The following is a 19348-nucleotide window of genomic DNA, read 5'->3' on the forward strand; positions in this document are numbered from 1 at the left end:
TCATTTAGAAAAGTAGTCTTATTTCTTACACCATTATTTAAAACTAACATAGAAGAATAAAACAGTGCTACATGCTACATGTTACGGGCCTCTGTTACATGGCCCATGCACGGGTTTTTCCTTGCTGTGCTGTGTATTCGATAGTCACTCACACCGTTCCAGCTCACACTGAAGCGAGTGGATTGTCCACATGCACTGTGTTAACACTTGAGGATCAGCGTTTATTTACAACTCAAAGGGAGCACAGCTGTCATAGCGCTGTGCTCACTCCACTGCAGTGCTGGACCGGGCACAACAGCTTGGGTATCTCAGAGAATGCATCATTGTTCGGAACGGTCTTTTCTTCCCCACTTTAGCAGAAGATGGCTCCTTATCAAAAGGATCCTCATTACTTTTCCCAGCCAGCTGAAGGGGCTCTGTCTGGAATTGTTCTATTTGAATCTCAAGGTGTTTCTGAATGGCTAAACCGAGAACTTCTGGATCCACAGATGCCCCGTACACTTCCCACGTCATTCCTTCATCATCCCACCTCACTTCACGCACTGGAGATTTGGGGGCCTCTGAGTCTGGTTCCAGGTTCACCTCTGGGAACACATGCAGCTGGCTTTCTGCTGTGGCTGCTGGACTTGTGGCCACAGATTTGTATTCCATGATTGGAAGAGTTTGTACCTCGGCATCTCTACACTCCAGAGATGGTTCTAGTCCTTTGGTCAAATCATTCATGGAGGTCATAGTCCACATATCCTTAGTTTTCATTATCACGTCTGCCCCTTGCTGGCTATTGAAGGCAACACAGACGGCCTTTGTTTCTGGAGGAGCTCTGCCCTGCTGGCCACAGTGTTGAGCATGCTGCAGCTGTTCTCCAGGAACACTACAGCACTTCAGGACCCTCTTGGCATCCAGGCCCGATTCACTTACTGACGACACCAGCCTGGGATACGTGAGAACATCTGAAGTAGAAAAGGAATGACAATAACCAGTCACCGCCTGCTCTTCTCCTGACTCGCTAACCGAGCATACCAACCGTGGAACGAGCTGTATAGAGGGTATGGGCAAAGAATGGCAATAGGCAGGGATGGTGGCATCTACTTTCATACAAGAGTCCTGCCTTGTATTGCAGGGCACCGCAGGATTGTTATGAACTGTCATCACCATGGGTGAGTATGCACTGTTTCGAATGTTACTGTAAATCAGACCACCTTGCATAATCCCAGTGCCTTGACAGAACATTGTCCTGTTTGAGAAACCATTTCCAGGCATGTGGGGTCCTAGAACAGCAGCGTGAAATGTTCCAGGATCTGTGTAAACAGTAGTATTACGTGGAATACCACCACTGTCATAGCTATTTGTGGGTACTTTCTGGTCTTTAGGTAGAGTTGACAGATGAGTTACAGGGTTTTGATAATGAGGAGTACTTTCATTTGTTTCTGATTCACCTCTCTGTGTTTGGAGAGACATTCTAGCCATTGATGGACCACATCTGCTGCTAGAAGAGCTTAGGCTGGAGTGAGTGGCACTGGTTTCTATGTGAGTGACATAACTCTGCTGTTTGCAGCTGCAAATTAGGTCTGAGTGGCTCCTCTGAAGAGCAGCTCCTAGTTCTTCCATTTTACACATGCTTTGCTGGTGTACTGTGCAGGCAGAAGAAACATTCTCAACAGTGCTGCTCTTGATGCACTTAGTCTCCTCCACCTCCCAGGATCTGGGGGACTGGTCAGCAATAAGAAAACGGTTTGTAGTCTTAGCCTTGTTTTGTGCAGTGCCATCAGTTGACTGATCATTCATGGTTCCAACTACTGATCCAAGTCCCATCACCCCAGACTGTGTGAAGCACCGTGCAGGACTTGGCACGCTCCTGGCATCACTCCCGTACCCCAGGGTTTGGCAGACAGTGCTACTGTGGCTCTTCTTGAGCTCCTGTTTGTTGCTTTGCCTTTCCTCTGAACTTGAGTGCCTCGTATATACCAGACTTGAGGAGCTCTTTGACAAGGGGTGACAGCTGACATTCAAGGGACCATGACAGCTAGAATTTAGCGTCTCCTGGTAGGAATGAGTGTGGAGCCGGTGGCTGTCTGCTGACATTGCGGAAAGATCTGTAAGAAATAGGGAGGAAAAGCAGTAATTTAAGAAGGAAATATATGCACTGGGAACTGCTTATAATCTCTATTGGGCTATTGCCTGGGCTTCTTGCCTTTCGCAGTTCACAAACACATTTAGTAAAGCGCTGCACTATAGTCTCCACGTGCTCAAATTGATCAGTTTCCCTTTTCTGTTTCCACAAAGGGTTTTTCCCCAAAATTGTGTTGCTTACTGCTGGCATGATAGGAGGTGGCAGCAAAGAGGGATCCAGTGATATGCTGGAGGGGAAACTCTCCCCTAGGCACCAGCAAGGTGGCTGAGAAGTCTGCATCTCACTACAGGGTGTTAAGGGCATGTGCTTCTGGGCATGGTTCAGGGGGTTTTGTACTAATCACCCTTGGCTCTCCGCAAGTTTATACTCTCCATGGAAGGTAAATACTCACTGCAGCAGAAGCTTGGTAAAAATAAAACAAATCTTTAACCAAAATATTACAGGTCTTCTCTCCTTTTGTAATGCTCCCACTTCTATTGTTAGAAAATACTTGCTTCTATTGGTTGGTATAGTATCTTTTTGTCCCCATTATTCTTACAAGTTATTAACATTTATGCCAGCGTGTTTACATTTAAGAGAAGCTGTACTGGAAGTTTTTAAATCTAACCAGATATTGTGATCCATTTTTATTGACTTAACCAAATCTTATAACCCCTAGAGAGAGGGGGAGGGAGAGAAAGAGAGGAGAGAGAGGGAGGGAGAGAAAGAGAGAGAAACCCAGCAAGACTGGGTAATTTGTAGTACAGAAGTATAAGGGAAGCTAAAAGTCCCAATTTTAGAGAAATTTCCATCAGATATACTCTATACACTCTGCCTTCCTGGAAGGATTCCCACAGAAACACTTACAATATCTCATGAAATGCATCACTGAGGAAAAGAACGAATGCATGGAACAAGAACGCTATGCACAACTGGTGGACAGAAACACCACAAACGTAACAGAGGACTTCACTTGTTACACCGGGAGACCAGTGTGTTACGGAGGGCATTCAAACGTCTCTGGAAGAAGCTGGTGGTGATCCTTTTATTATGATACAAATATGCTCAGAGGGTCAGCTCCTACCCTAACTGATAAAGGGCATGTCTTTTGCTCCATCCACACAGCGAGAGCTCTACTTCTGGGCTAGACAGCCATCAGTGTTTACACTTGTAATGCCATTTTTATTGTTAACTTCAGCAAGATAAGTGCACAGGCTGCAATTTTGCCATCACTTGAAACCTTCCTGGTTTGGCTATTTTCCGTAATGAAATTAAACTGAGCGAGACAACATTAAAAATAACAATATTTGCAATCACTTTTTTGAGAAGCTTCTTGTTCCCATGCTTTGTAGCAGAGACTTGCAGTTGGCAGCAATACCCTCTAGCATTAAGATTCATTCAACTCTGAAAAAATTATATGCCAACAAAACGGTAATTTCCCCTCCTCAAACACGTTTGGTCAGTTAGAAGTTAATCTCCTTATGGACTTTGTCTGCACCACGACTGCTCTGTACTCTATGCAGCCTCTAGGCCAGCGGGACTCCACAGACTGGCGGCATCCAACAACGGCAAGGAAGCGCCTTTGCTTCAGGGAATGGAAGTTAAGATTCCTGAGTTAAAGGCTCTGTTGAATGCAGCTGGAATAACCAAAAGCAATCACTTATTGCCAGGCTGGCCACAGCTGTATTTCTACACGTTGTTCCAAAGCACTTAGAAGTGACAGCAGCTCTAGGAAAGCAACAATTTTAAAACACTTCAACTCATCTCCTTCTCCAGCATGATAACTATCTGCTGCTTACACATATGGGTATAGTCTGCCACAAAGAGTTCAGAGGAGTCAATAGGATTAAACACCAGAGCATAGCTGCCTGCAAGGTGAAGAACTTGCATTTAATCTCTTTAAAAGATAATACCCGCAAAGGCGCTCTCACACACTGGGATGAAACAACGTTTAATAATGGAAATCCCCAGCCACAAATGTTGAGTCTCAGGTGAAAAGCAGCTTCAAAGATATCACGCTGCAGATGATACAGGGCAGTGGAAGTTTTAAAGAGCTCTCTCACAAAGTTTGCAAGATTCAAATATGTAAATATACACAGACACCAAGAGCTCTGATCTTTTCATGCCGCATTTCTGCAGAGACCTATTTAAATGGAAGAAGCGATACACATTTCAGATTGATGATTCACCATCTGAATGTGAAACAAACACATTCACATGAATTAATGAAAATAGTCCAAATATATTGACATAACTAAAAACAACATCCATTGCAGTATTTTGATGGACTCTTAATTGCAGATGAAATCATGACCAAACATGGGACAATATTACATGTATTGCACATGTACAAGCACATATATAACATTATAACCAGCAACTATGGACACTATTTTAGTATCACCTTTGCTCAGCTATACAAGTGTTCAATGCTAGCACAGTTAAAACTATTATCCTACGGACTTCAGACCTTAAACACAATGGGAACAAACAACCACCAGTAATACAAAACAGCATCTCACCAGGTACTTCAGGACATAGTTAAGGATGGAAAAAAAATAAAAGAAAACAGTAAAAAAGAAAAAAAAAATCAAACAAGATGAATCAGCTTCCTTTAGAATAATGCACTTTCCCTGTTATGTTGAAATACTGGGCTCAGTTTTCACCAATAGTCTGAACACTTCCCCATTTATAAACCACCTCTTGCTTTTCCCTTCCCTGCTCATCGTCCCCACGCTGGAATGACCTTTAAGTCCTGACAACTGTTGCACCTTGCCCACGCGGCACGGATGGGGCGCGATGCCAATTTGCAGGCAGGAAGTTCTGTGAGGAGGGTGACAGGCACCCATCAAACATCTGGTAGCCCCAGCTATTGCTCACTTCTGCTGCAGCCCAGCGTTGCCCCCACATTTCACACTAGCCCTAGGGAGCACGCAGGTGTGCCACAAACACCACCAGCTTGCTGATCCAAATGTTTTTCTCTTTCTTTTTTAAACTGGCCTAGCACTCTCTCCATCAGAGCATCAGTCCGGCTGAATATCCAGCCACACCAATTACTACCATCGGCACAGGGAAAAGACCACCCCCTTCTGCAATAACACAGGCTTATCAGGGGCATAAGCCCAGAGGGAACCTGCACGTGCAGTGCCCTTCTTCACAAGGCTTTGGAAGGAGCACATGTTCCGCACCCACATTCCCAAACTCTCCATTTTACAAGCAATGCTATCCCTCCCGCACGAGGGCAGGCACCCTGCAGCCAGGTGACTTCTGAAAGCGGGAAGAAGCAGACGTATCTCAACGGGCGCACCAATACCTGCGCTCTTGGAGAGGAACCGAGAGTGGAGTGCAACTATTTTTTAAACTTTTCAACAAAACAAAGAACAACCACGTGGACCATCTCTACTCTAATTGCACAGTCCATACGATATCCTTGTATTTTGTGAGTCATCTAATTAGGAAGGGATTACACATACGGAATGGGGATACAAGCAGAGCTGACTTAGTGAGTACCGAGGGAGCTGAGATTTCTTATTTTGTACATGCAGGGCATAGAAGGCTGCTTTCCTTAATGTTTTTTAAGTTAAATATATAATTTCTAAGAGATTAGTTTTTCTCAAAAATACCTTTGTTGATTTTGAGTTGATCTGAAAAATTTTCATGTGGAAATTCAAAAGAAACCTGCACCTGAACACACAAACCAGAAAGCATGAACTTTGAGGTAGGTATGTTTCCATGAATATACATAAAATTGTTAGACAAGCAGAGAAAGGATTAAGATAGAAATGGAATTAACATCCACTATTTTTGGCTTAGCTTCAGATAGCTTATGAGGGAATCTAGGCCGCTTTCACTAATTCCACTGAACTACTTTAAAGCAACAAATGTGTATTTTGCTATGACTTATGATTAAAGTTGTGACCTACATAACGCAGTAGTAAATTTCATTTCAGAATATTAAATATCATGTATATTATCAATTGAAAGAGATTCACTGACAAACTATGATTCCCAAATGATTCAGTATTTTTATATTCCACGCATATACTTTCAATTACAATTTTGACAACGGAGCACAAGCGGAAATAAAATTGAATAATTCATGACAAATCATGTCAATATATATAACAAGCTTTCATGCAATACAGTATTATCATGTGTTATTCTGTGTGATCATAGTTAGCTCCTGCGTTATTTATTTGCTAATGATTCTCAGAGGCAAAATTTTGCCTCTCTTCCCTGCAGTGCCTGGTTTCACAAGAATGATGTAAAAAAGCATCCACCTCCCTCCCCCCAAAAAAGAAAAATCAGTTTACATAATTATAACAACAACAAGAGATATTGGCATATCTAAGTGTATATGTTAACAAAATAAATCCAGTTATGCTTGCATTTCCTCCAAGAAGCAAAGAAAAACTGCACAGATGCTGTAAGACTAATATGGCTGCTGGATTCTTTATCCCAGGAAAGAATTTCTCGTTTTAAGTAATCTCAAGCAACAATCTGCACCTTAACTTAGCAAATTATACCGTACTGACTATGCACTTTTGCAAATACTCTGTTACTACATTAACTGAGGATGCTGTGATGAAGTTTGAATTTTGTAACCAACTAAACAGTATGAGTTAGCTGCAGAATATGAGGAGAGACAAAGAGGATTTAACTTTCAACAGTATTTACTACAAAAATGTATACAATGCCAGAGACTCTTGGAATTATTTCTCTGTAATTTTTTTATAGTTTATTTTTCCTTTGTGTAACTCTGTTCTCTACCCACACACAAAGCCTCTAATAGTGACTGCAGACTGTTCCTCCCTTCCTCTTCTCTTCATTTTCTTACAGTCAGGAGAAACGTAGCTTTTTCTTTCTTTCTTTCCTTTTTTTTTTTAAAGAAACATCAGAGAAAAAAAATCCCCAAATTTACTTTTATACCTTCAAAGGCAGCATCAAACTACAAAATAAGTGATAAAATCAGAAGCCAGCTTCAAAGATGAGAGCACTAATATGTAAGTGTGGACCTTGGAGGAGTTAAGTGATCTAATCCATACCATGATTTTGAGATGATTATTGATTTCCAGTCCCGACCAGGTTCACCTCACGATGAACGCCTTTTCTGCGAAGACACGCGTTGTTTGGGGAATATAAGGCTGTGGACTAGAATTTGCTGCTTCCTTGGCATCATTCTGGCTGTGCTGTGCATTAGCACGTGCCAACCTGTGCAATAACAGCTTCGCTAGACAAACACAGAACTTCTGAAAGAGCTCCAAGCACCAAGATAAATACACGTATGTTTTATACCAAGAGAACAGTGTGATTTTAATTAACTTATGAGATTTACTCCAGTAGAAGGCTGCTATATCTAGGTTCTTAACTCTATTTAATCTTATTACAGACACCTTGGTTAAAATTTTGAAAAGGCAAGAGGAGTTTATGGTTAAAATGAAAAAACTTTCATTGCAGCCAAAGCAGCAGTTGTCAATTAGCCACAAACATTGGTGACACCAGCCTTGTGACACAACACAGCACACACAAATACCAAAACTTCTGCCTAAACAAACAAGCTACGCTGGGGACCAGAAACAATGAGGCACATAAACACTGTGGTCTGGTCAGGCATTTCCTTTCTTTCTTTCTTTAAAGTAATGCATCTTCTTTTTAGGTATCTACAACTGAACTTCTCTAATACATGCTTACCATGGTAAAATCACAGAAAAAAGGGAATTTTTTTCAGTATGACATTCATTTATTTTAAGTGAATAAAAATAAAAAAATAATAAAAAAATAAAATAAAAATAACCTACAGAATTTGTGTATGGTCATGCCTAAAATTTTGCCCCTGTCTGCCCACATCAAAAATTAGTGGTAACTTGCACAAGGTAAGAAAGTTCTCTTTTGAACTTAGGCAGAGAATGACATGCTAGTGTTAGGAGACCTGATGGCCTCTCCTTACCTATGCACCCCTTAAAAAATAGCCCATTAACAATGATCATTAACATCTACTGTTGTTGGGGGAAGAGGGCGTCAAACCACCTGAAAGGCACCGGCAAAACAGGATTAGCCATAGTAAAAAGCTTAGAGATTCAAGTGTCTTGGATTACTTTTGTTGTTGTTTCATTTTGAGGGGTGTAAGTGAAAGGAAGAAATAGAGGAGTTAAAATAGTAGAAGTTCACTCGGGAGGGAACTTCAAAATGTTTCTCTGAATTCTGAAAATGAAACTATACTCATACAACTAGATTAATACAGAATGAGGTTGAGGCCTCAATTACTTAACTTTTAACACATCATCATCATCATCATCTTGACTTCCCATTTTGGGATGGCACTGTGTATTAACTACGCCCTGTTCAGTTCAATCTGCTAATGACTCTTCTACATTTTTTGGGCCATCTTATAATATTTCCAGCATCAGACAGATCTACAGAACAAACTGTTCCAGGCATCTACAAATGCCATCAGAAGCACAAAGTAGGTAAGTGCATTCTTTGCATATGAATGAATGAGAATATTTTCAGTTATGACAAATTGCTTTTGCTTCCCTTGCACCACTAGAAGCAACAGCGACAACAGTGCATATTTGATCACCATAATTCACTTTGTACAGAAAGGGGAGTACAGTTGACAGATTAGACAACATGAAAGCAAAAAGATATGACACTCAGTGCTTAGCGCAGTAAAAGCATAGATCATAGCATTTTACATACATATAAGACGACTAGCCACACATTTTCTATCATCTCTGTTAATTTTCACTTATGCTATCTAGCGTGGTTTAAGCTTTCCAGCTCTGACTCTCCCCCAGCTGAGGCTGAGCACGCTGGAAAGACATCTCTCTGCATTGACCACCAACAAGATGAAGAGGAAAGTGCCCGTTTTATGGATTATTAATGACCTCCAGGTGTCTCCTAACTCAGGGACGAACCGGAGACCTCTTCCGTCAAACACTGAAGTTACCACGGCTATCTCGGCTACCAGCGACCTCACCCAAACAGCTACCAACAGATTCAGACTTTTGCTTACACACACACCCCTCACGGCATGGTGACAGGCCCACCGTGTCCCCAGTTATCCCAACAGCACAAGTGAGGCATGCAAGCGGATGAGCACTCCCTTTTAAGAAACAGCAGGGCCATCCCACAGCCCTTTCAGGGACCTGCCACAGGCAGGCACGCAAGAGAACCGTCTGTTACTTTAGGAATAAGCCTTAGCTGTCATTCAGATACTTGCTCAGATGTTTATCTTCTGAACTTGGTTAAACTCAGCTTTTAGATGAGACTGTAGCCCCAAGGCTGAATCTTGGATACAAGTAAGCTATAAAGCCTGCTTAAACCACTGCGTGCTTTAGTAAAGAGTTTAAGCCCCTAGTCAAAGGCAATAAATCAACATTCAGAACTAAGAAAGGAAAAAGGCTGAAATGGCACTGGTAAACCTCTGAGCGAAGAAAGGGGAACTAGAAATTCAGAATTCTTGAAATATGGCTAAAATTAGAGTGCCAGGAGAAGTGGCTGAGAAGTATGAACCCAAAGAGGCTATTTTAATAACAATTTTAACTCCAAGAAGGACTGTTCACACTGGGTGTAAATAAGTTATTAGGAAACCAGAGTGGGGTGCACTGTATCACAAGGGAGATGTGGTGGGATGTTGTCTTTACACCACCACACAACCATTACGCAAGTATGAATCCATTTCACCGTCTCTCTTGACTTCTTATTAAATCATCTGTCCCAGAAACAAATTCAAAGATCTGCTTAGGATTTTGATCTTTTTTATATAAGAAATTTATGCAAAACATCACTCCCACTATGCCTCCATGTACACATAGAAGGACCTGTGTTTAAGCTACCCTACAATATATCCCAATATAAGAACTCAAAAATCATGAAATATTGTACAGTTATTGTTTAATGCTTGTTGTTACTATACTGACAGCTTATTTTAACATTTGCCTCTTCAATCAGAAGGGTTAGAAACTCATTAAAAAGGTCAGCTGATATACTCATATAATCTGGGGCTTTATAAAAGCCATCAAATATCATGAAAGCGTGCAACACTGGCATAGAATCAGGCACAGTGTATGCCTACAGAAGTTGTTTGTTGATATAATTCCCTTGCTGCTTTAAAGTAGAAGAGTTATGCAAAACGAAACTGTTAATTCAACTGCCACATTTATGCTGGCAAGAATAGCTTGCTACTGTTATTCACTAGCAGCACAGAAATCTTTTGAGAGTAACATTTTATAATTTCTTTAGGAATTAATCCTTAATGCACAAAGTTTGCAATGACCTATCTATGTTTGGATGCATTTCAGAAAGACAGACACTAATGAACCTTTTCCTCTTCAAAGCAGAGGCTCAGTTCCCATTCTATGTACTAATCAAGAGGGGACAGGGTCAGTCTGGTATCAAACTGATCCTCTTCAGAGCTCCCTTTCTGCGGCCTCACTAACACTCCTCAGTCCCAAACACAGCATCCCCATGGCAGCCCACTGACCTGCAACTGCACACAAACATGTGGCCACAGCTCGCTCAGAAAGCCTCTACCCAGGCCCAGGCCCAGGGCTGCAGGCTGTGTGCATCTGGAGCCTGTGCTTGCAGGCTGACTGCAGAGCACCAAGAACATTAATACTGTGCAGAAAATCCAAAGTCAGGCTGTGGCCTGCCTCCAGTCCCACAGGGAGAGCAGGTACACATTAATGCAATCTGCTTACAAGGCACCAGCAGTTTGCATGCCTAAAACTCCACTCAAACTAGCTAGGTGATTAAAATGTCCACTTGTCAATTAATGTGTCTTACTAGAAAATAACCAACTCTTCCTCTTCGCTGTTTGCTTGAAAGTTTAACAGTCAGAAGGAAAAAACATTAACTTATTCTGGATTAGTATCCCTGTCCTATTGATGTCGTAGCTTTGACCTCAGGATTCAGTATGGTATTTAGCTACTTTGGAGTGAGGGCAATAAGATATTTCACCCTGACAGATGAACGTGTGTCTGACACTTACCTAAAGCTCTTTGTCGCACAGCATGTGCGAGCCGCAGACAGTTACTGGGTACGTGCTCTGAGCTGTCTGGAAGCAAGTGGCCAAAGTGTAAGAGCTGAGCCTTCACCTAACACACTCAGGCTCCCAGAAAGGCTTATTCACTCGGGTTCGGTGCTGTGCTAGCAGTGGTCAAAGCTTTGTAACTAGTTAGGGTGGCAGAAAAGGCAGGCTCAAATCTGCCTCAAAAACAGTGACTAGACTTAGCTGCAAGCACAGGCATTTTCAGAAGCGTTCATGCATCATCCTGAACAGAGGAGCAGCAGTTCCTATAGTGGCAAACAGGAAAAATAGTGACACTGAAAATATAAATAAAAGCAACAGAGTAACCTGCAGTTCTCCAAACATCTCTGTTAGGATAAGAGAAAAGAATATTTACAGATTTGAAAGATGTCCTCTCAAAACAAAGATGTTTTCAATGTTCTTCTACACTTAACAATTGTATCTCTTTCCTGCCTACAAGACTGGCAAGGTGTCCAGTTTATGTAGCAAGACCTAACAGTTTGTCCTCATTTCTGGTTCCCTCATTTTCCCCTGTATTATACCAAGGATAAAAGAATCTCTTTAATTCTTTATGTAAATGCCAGTGTTTATACAAGCTGTACATGGAACACTGGAGAAGAGAAGCATTCAGAAAGGCTACATACAGAAGCTGCTCTGAGCAGTGGTAGGCAACAGAATCAGACTGACCTCTTGATTATGAAAAAGAATTGCTCAGTGATTAGAAAGAGGAAACAACTGCTTTCTATTTCTTTCCCTCACCACTGACATAATGCATGACCTTGAGCAAGTCACTCACTCTGTGACTCAGTTTACTCATCTGACTCAGGGATTAGATACAGAAGCCTCTGATGCAGGTATTTAAGGCTTAATTCACAATTATAGATCACTGAAATCCCAGGATGAAATATATTGGAAAGAATATATTCTGGTCCCTTCTGTAATATTTTGTTTGAAACAAATGAACAGAGCATCTCTTTAAACAGCATTCTTACTGCACTTGCAGGAAACTCATCTTACCAGTAAAGTTCAGATATTATGTAGCCTCAGTAGCATCAGTTAAAGCACTCCCTCCTCCAGCTCCCCAGTGGTAGGTAAAGGCAGGTAATCCTAAGGATTTCAAATACATAAAACCAAGGTTAACAGTAGTTCTACTTCACAAGTGCCAACAGAGTTTCTCAAATAGGTATCATATGTATTTAACATGTATATACACACATATCACCAATACGTATGCTAATAACAGATATATAAAAATAGCAGTGATTTATTGTCTTTTCCATCTTCTTAAACAGGAAAAGACTTGGCAACCTCTGTCTAGAGGGGTAAGAGGAGCTGCACACATACTGGCGATTAGAGGACTGAAGCCTCTCTCGTATGAGGAAAGGCTGCGAGAGCTGGCCCTGCTCAGCCTGCAACAGAGAAGACTGAGAAGGGATCTTATCAGTGTCTACAAACACCTTTAGGAGGGGTGTCAAGAGGGTGGGGCTGGACTCTTCCCAGTGGTGCCCAGTGACTGGGTAAGAGGCTACAGGCACAAACTGAAACACACGCAGTTGATCTGAACGTGAGGAAAAGCTTCTTTACTGTGAGAATGACAGAGCACTAGGACAGGCTGCCCAGAGAGGTTGTGGAGTCTCCTTCTCTGGAGATACTCAAAACCTGCCTGGACATGATCCTAGGTGACTCTGCTTGAGCACTCTGGTTGGACTAGATGATCTCCAGAGGTCCTTTCCAACCTCAACCATTCTGTGATTCACGTAAGTATTGAAAAGAACTAAAAAGCAAATCTAGCTAAATATCTTACAGAAGTTAAGCTCCTACTGTCCTACTGTAGTATAAGCTACCTTTAAACTGCATAAGCAAAGAATATGGGAGGCACTGGAAAGGGTTTTCTCTCCAAAACTGGTATTTCATTATAAATAATAGTTACTATGTTGGAAAGAGGCAACCATATCATCCCAGTTACTCTGTGGTCTAGTCAGACTTATGTGAGCAACTATCATCTATAATTTTCAGAAACAGGAAACTTACCTCTATTCTCTCAGGACTGAGAGGGAAGAAAAACATTTGAGCTTGGCTAGAGGACCCATACTCACAAGATGCTGTCCAAGGCTTGTTTGACATTAAAGACCATGGGGAGAACAAAACAGGACAGAGCTAAACAGCAGACTAAAGCTTGCAAATATTTTAATCGAAGTTGAGTGTGCGAAGAACTGACTCAAGAACTTGTGATTACGCCCTACTCTGTAGAAACAAGCATTCCCTTCTTTTGACTAATCTCAGTCACAAAATCAGCTGCAGAAGTCTGTTTCCTTATTAATATTTAGTAATGTCATAAAAGCAAGATGTTGAGGTGTAAAGACAGAATGAATCAGGAGCTGCAAGACTCATGCAGGTTCCTGTCATCACCGAAATAAAGGAAGATCCCACATGTAAGATGTTGACAGCTAGCAGGGAACTCTTTAAGCATCTGTTGTTAACTGCTAGCAACAAGGTATCAATCCTAAAGAATTGTTAAGTCTCTCTTAAAGGAATTCTTTGTTTTTCAAACATTTGTTCAAGCACATTCAAGATCGAAATAGACAAAGTCCTAAGAAACCTGCCTGTGATCTCAAAGCTGTCTCTGCTTGGAGCAGGAGCTTGGACTAGATGCTCTTCCAAGGTCCCTTCCAACTTGAATGATTTAATTATTTTGTTTGCATCATTTTTGTTTTCATTCAGTATTACCAATGAGAACTTTTCACATAACTTCTTCTCATCCTAAGCCTCAAAAAAAGGCTAGACTGTGCAGCCATTACCATGATTTTGTAGTATTGAACCATTTTTTTATTGGTTTAATGGGATCTGCACTATTCTTTGAAACAAAGTAAACGGGAATCACTTTTGAAGTCAGCCACAAAAGCGATCCCTCTGTTCTACAAGTGAGGTTATATGTACATGTGTGTACATATACGCAGATCTTTTGTAGAAAGCAACAGAAAAGTTTTAAAGTGCAAGTCTAAAAACAATCCGTCTCAGAAGATTTAGAATGAGTTTGTGCACTTATCTCACCAATTTCCACATCAAGTTTGCTTAGTTTATGAGTTAAAAAGAAAGTCAGTCCTTCCAGTTCAGCATAGATGAGTGAGGTTCTGCCAGTCTCATGCATTGTTGACAGGAATAAAGCTGAGGACCTTAAAACTGCCCAATCCCATTAACCTTCATTTGCACAAACGTTTGCCCTTGCTAAAGCTTAATTGGTAAATATTCTGCAGCTGGAAAAAGGCTCCCACTCCTTTCCCTATTCTGTATTAAAACCACAGGGCAGGGCTCAAGCATTAAGCCATAATTTCTGAAGAGGTAGCATTTTAGATGTACAGAAGGACAGCAGTCCCAAAGGGATCTTTTCATTAATTGAGACTTCTGTTGCTACAGGTAATTTCTCTGAAATGATCTTTACTCTAAGGATCTGTAGCAGCTTTTGTAAAGGGAAGAGAGGACTTCCCCTACCATCCATTGAAGAAATGATAAAGATATTCCTACAGGTCAGTTCTGAAGATCTGAACTTACATCCGAACTATCAGCTATTGTGGCTTCAGATTCATTCAACAGTTTTAACCCATCCATAAAAAATATTGCATCAAAGGTCTTAACCAGAGACTGGCTCACTTAATATCTCTCAGCTCACTGCCTTCTCACTGTGTCCCTCCTGCAGAAATTCCAAAACACTGTACTCCAGTGTTTATTTTCATTCCTCTTGCCTTTGCTTTCATACAAAAAAGATAAGCTCTCTTGTCACAGAAACATCTCAAAAAAAAGAAAAAAAAAAGAAAAAAAAAAGAAAAGAAAAAGAAAAAGAGAGAGAGAGATTGGTTGTTTCAGACCTCCTGGAATTTTAAATAGCTCAAAAAGAAAATACGAAGCTTTTTCACATATGATACTGTACACACATATACCCTTACAGTTTACACTAGGCACACACAAGAAAAACCCAACATTCTCTGGGAAACATACATCATTACATGCTAACTATTAATATACGCTCAAGTAAATATTGAGGATGTTACCTTAAGAAAGAGTATCAACATAAGCTTATCATATTAGGTGGTGGTGGGGAAGTAGTTTCAGGACTATCATAAGACTGCTTTCTACATGTCTATTTGTAGATTAAGTCAGTGTACAGATCCCCTTTAGCAAAGGCCAAAATTCGTCATCCTATTTTGTTTGCAATTCCCCCCCCATATTTGTATCACTTATTACTGTACAATGAAACTGCAAAAATTAATTAAAACACCAGTGCCCACAAACCTTGTGGACCTGCTCATGGTCACAGGAAATAAATAAATAAAGTGATGCTGATACAGAAGAGCAGAGTAAAACATCATTTGCAGCCTATAATTTGTTCCATATTGTTGTCCTGGAATGATTTTGGACTACGCACTTTGGACTACGCACAGCAAAATATTGTGTATATCTACCAAAGATGAACTTTTGCTTCCCCTAGGAAATAAGAGGATTTTCCCATGACTTGAAGGCCACTTGTGACAATAACAACGTGACACAAGAACAAAAGTAGAAATTTTATTTCATCTGTGTTCTAGAAGTATTTTTTTTTTTAACAAATCAGAAAATGAATAAATACTACTAACAACTTTCTCTGTTTCCTGGACCTTTGAATGTGTCTTTTTGAGTCTGCGTTCTCTTGCAAACCGCGTAACAGCCTCCAATACCCACTGCTAGGGGCTAGTCAAATATGCTTTTCATTTTTAAAACATTAACTATAGGGGAAAGGAATGGAGAATTCAGTCTGTTTAAGGTCCAAAAGAACTGCTGAAGGAGGAAGAGAATTTTGCTGCACAGGTCTGTGCTGCACAGATCTAACAAGCTTGCAGACAGGTGCAACGTTATCTCACTTGCACAGCAAATACCTCTGCTTACCTGCAGTGTTTAAAAGCTCTCTCTCATTTATACCATTTTGTGATTGCTCTCAGCAGAGGGAAAAATTAAATTTCATAAGGATAATGATCACAAATGTCATTTTTTTCTCTCTTAACCTCTCCCTCATACATTCTTATCTTTTAAGTGCATTTCAAAAATACGTAGCTTACTATGGAAGGAGAACATGTATTCAGAGTTTTAATTTGGTGTGGTTACTTAACGAGGGAATTAGGACCTTTAGTATTGTACACCAGCTCAAATACCACAATAGTGCAAACAACTGATCAATTATGCAGTTACTGAACTGTAACCACAGTTCCCTCTAAAGTTCAGCTACAATAAAAATTGTCTGGATGTCAAAATCAATAAAACCCTATAATCAGAGAAGAGTGTTTTTAAAGAGGAACTGAGCTATAACATGAAACTCTCCTCTCCTCCTCCTTCATAAATGAAATCTTCCAGGTCTTTGAACTCAGGTTTTACTGCAGTTTTGGTCTAGCAAACACTCAGACACACACTTAACTTTAAATATGCAGACAAGCATTTGCAGGCCTTAATCAGCATCTCTAAACCTTAGTGTGAGGAAATCACTGATATTTTTAAATCAGATGAATATTTTGAAATCTGAGTTACTGGAAAAGAAATAGTTATCAATCTTTACATGGTTTGCCTTACCTATGTACAAGCTCAGTGTCTTAAAAAATGTATTTATCTCATCATTATCTTCGCAGTTACATTTCATAGAGTTCTATAAGCAGAAACAACTGCCTTCTCTCTCTTCCCCAAAGTGCATCACCTCAAATCCTTACTTTTAATCACAGAAAGTTATAAGCTACGACATACATCTAAAGCAGCCTTTTACTACGGTTTCTGATTTAAACCACTGGCTCCAAGAAAAATAAAAAGCCAAAACAAAACAGATCTTCAAGTTTGAAAAGGACAAGTTTCTGCCTGGCAGAAAATTTTTTGAGTCATTCTAAATGGTGATTAATCAAAGAAGAGAAATGAGCATGACAAAGCCGAGAGTCAAAAGGCGCTGAAATATTTTTCAGTTTTTCTTTGGTGTCAGGTACGAACTTCTTAGAGCAAAAAAACAACCCATGTGGTACCCAATGGCAGAACACAAGGGAAACCATTCTGACAGATTAGCAGAAAAAAATAACAACATAAAGCTATACAATTTACTCCTCTCTTCCTTTTCTTAGTATAAAAACCACCACATGTGCAAAATATAACAAATAAGCACCTTTATAAGCTTGTGGGTGTCTAGAGAAACAAGACGAACAACATTACAGTCGTCACCCCCCCCCCAGAAATAGTGACAAGTATATTCTATAAACACATGTTAAAAGACAAATAGGTAGTACACATCTAAGTGAAAGACACCATCATAGGAAAAAAAAATTACCATCTGCAAAAACAAATCAGATTTGGTGAAAGCTCAGAGCCTTAGACCCTGCCTTTTTAGCAGAAAACTCCCCAATTTCTTTCCCCTTTCGGTCCAGCTGTCACCCCCCTGCTGCCGATGCAGCACTTACAGAAGCCTGGGTCTGTCTCTGTGCAGCTCCTCTCCCTTGCCCTCATCTGCTCGGTGACTCTCAAAGACCTGCTTGCAACCGGAGGGGACTCGGTGTCCTTACAGGAGGCGAGGGAGCGGGCAAGGCGCGCCTCCCGTCCTCCTCACCTTCCCCCTGCTCGGGGGCTGCACAGCCAGCTCTCCCCTCCGAGTTACGCGGAGGGGGTTTCAAATGGATGCTCAGAAACTGAAGGAGAACAAAAGCCAAAAAGAGTTCAGGTTTCCCTCGGAAACCGGGCTCCCTGATCTGCCTGATGCTGCTGGCACTAAGGTGGGTAGGTGGTAAGGGAAGCAGGGGGCTGGTAAAGAGCACTGACGCCAAGAGAGGGAGAGATGGGGGCTCCTCTGCCTGGAGGTGACGCCCCTTCCTGCCCCCCCTTGGCTGGAGAGGAAACAAAATGGAGCCCAGGAGGGAGGGAGGGAGAGAGATAATCCTGCTGCTTCATCTGATTAGAGAAGCGGGGCCTGTGCAGAGCCAGCAGCTCCGCCAGGGAAGCCCACGGAGGGGAGGCAAAGAGGGGCAGGAAGAGGAGGAGCAGATGGAGGAGGAAAAGAAGTGAGAAGGGAAAAAGGATAGTGATAAAAGCTACATGAAGGAGCTGGTACCCGGGCCAGGCTGCCCTGGATGCATTCACTTTCTACCTTCATACAAATGGGAAAACGCCAGTAGGAAATACACACTGCTTCTAGTACCCCAGAATAAAAAAGGAAAAAAACCACCAGCACCACTAGCAGCAAAGCCAAGCACCCAAAAAATCAGAATGCATCAGTCATACGCATGCATAGATTGGGAGCAGGGATGTCCCAATGGATGCAAAAGAGTGAGATCATTGGAGCTAGGGAGGAGAGAGGATAAGAGCAGCAGGCTACAAACAAGTGCTTACTTTGTGGTGGACAGGACACAACCCAGAACAAATTTGCTGTTGCAAAAGTGGCTTTGTAGGGTGCCATGTCCCCACGCCCACCCAGGGGAAACACAGTTGTTTAGCGTGGGGGACAGACTACACCATCTGTCCTGCCTGGGAACAAGGAGTCCAACTCCATGAGGCCTGGGAAGACACGTGAGGTGCTGGCACCCACCACCGTGCACTACTGCAGCAAGAATGGGCACGCATCTCTTTTGTGAAGATAAATCTGTTCTTTCACTTACTTTTATTGACTGCTCAGCTTAGCGCTTTCCCATCAGTCCTGCATTTTCTCTACAAAACAAGCCACCTTCTTCTTCCTTTAGGGTTATTTCCCTCCATTTAGGGCTTTGCACAAGACAGGCTGGTTGGACCTGTAATGGGGCAAGAAGGATGCTATAACTTCAGAAAATAACCCCTTCAAGTCCTCTTTCTTTCTGTTCAGGAAGGAGTCAATATTTTTACTTTGTTCCTAAGCCTTCATTCCAGTACCCTCCCATCACACCTAGCTCAGCCGGGAGAAAGGGGCTGAGATCCCCCTCCTGCTGCTTTCAGGAATATGAGGTCGGTCTCCACGTCTTCATAATGGGCTGCAAAAAAACATGCGATTTCCTATGTGCTTCCAGGCTTTGCTCCTGAGAAACTGGGGCACACTGAGAAATGCTGCAGCTCAGGAAGCACATCAGGGGTTAACAGCCTTACATTGCTCAGCAGCTGCTTTAAAGGGTTTTGTTCTACTTGCTGTGTTTGTTACAGCACTAAAGCAGAGTAGCCACTTCAAGTGAGCTGCTTGTGCTCACCTTAGGCAT

The 19348-nt window shown here is 41.6% G+C and overlaps 1 protein-coding gene across 6 annotated transcripts in view; it reads right to left on the bottom strand.

The window, feature by feature from the left end:
• Window positions 1–19348, bottom strand: part of GPRIN2 (G protein regulated inducer of neurite outgrowth 2) — a 49249-nt gene continuing 29901 nt past the window's right edge. For 4 of the 6 annotated variants that reach the window (XM_062580408.1, XM_062580413.1, XM_062580412.1 and 1 more), the window contains 3 exons: window positions 18785–18913; window positions 12159–12248; window positions 1–2093 (listed from right to left, as the gene is read on the bottom strand). In XM_062580408.1, coding sequence (XP_062436392.1) covers window positions 265–2082 — 1818 coding nt within the window. In that variant the 5' untranslated portion in view covers window positions 2083–2093; window positions 12159–12248; window positions 18785–18913 and the 3' untranslated portion in view covers window positions 1–264. The remainder of the gene's footprint in view (window positions 2094–12158; window positions 12249–18784; window positions 18914–19348) is intronic. The other 2 variants (XM_062580410.1, XM_062580411.1) reach the window with 2 other exon arrangements.

Source organism: Rhea pennata, chromosome 7 (genome assembly GCF_028389875.1).
Source record: "Rhea pennata isolate bPtePen1 chromosome 7, bPtePen1.pri, whole genome shotgun sequence".
In the NCBI taxonomy this organism is placed as follows: Eukaryota; Metazoa; Chordata; class Aves; order Rheiformes; family Rheidae; genus Rhea; species Rhea pennata.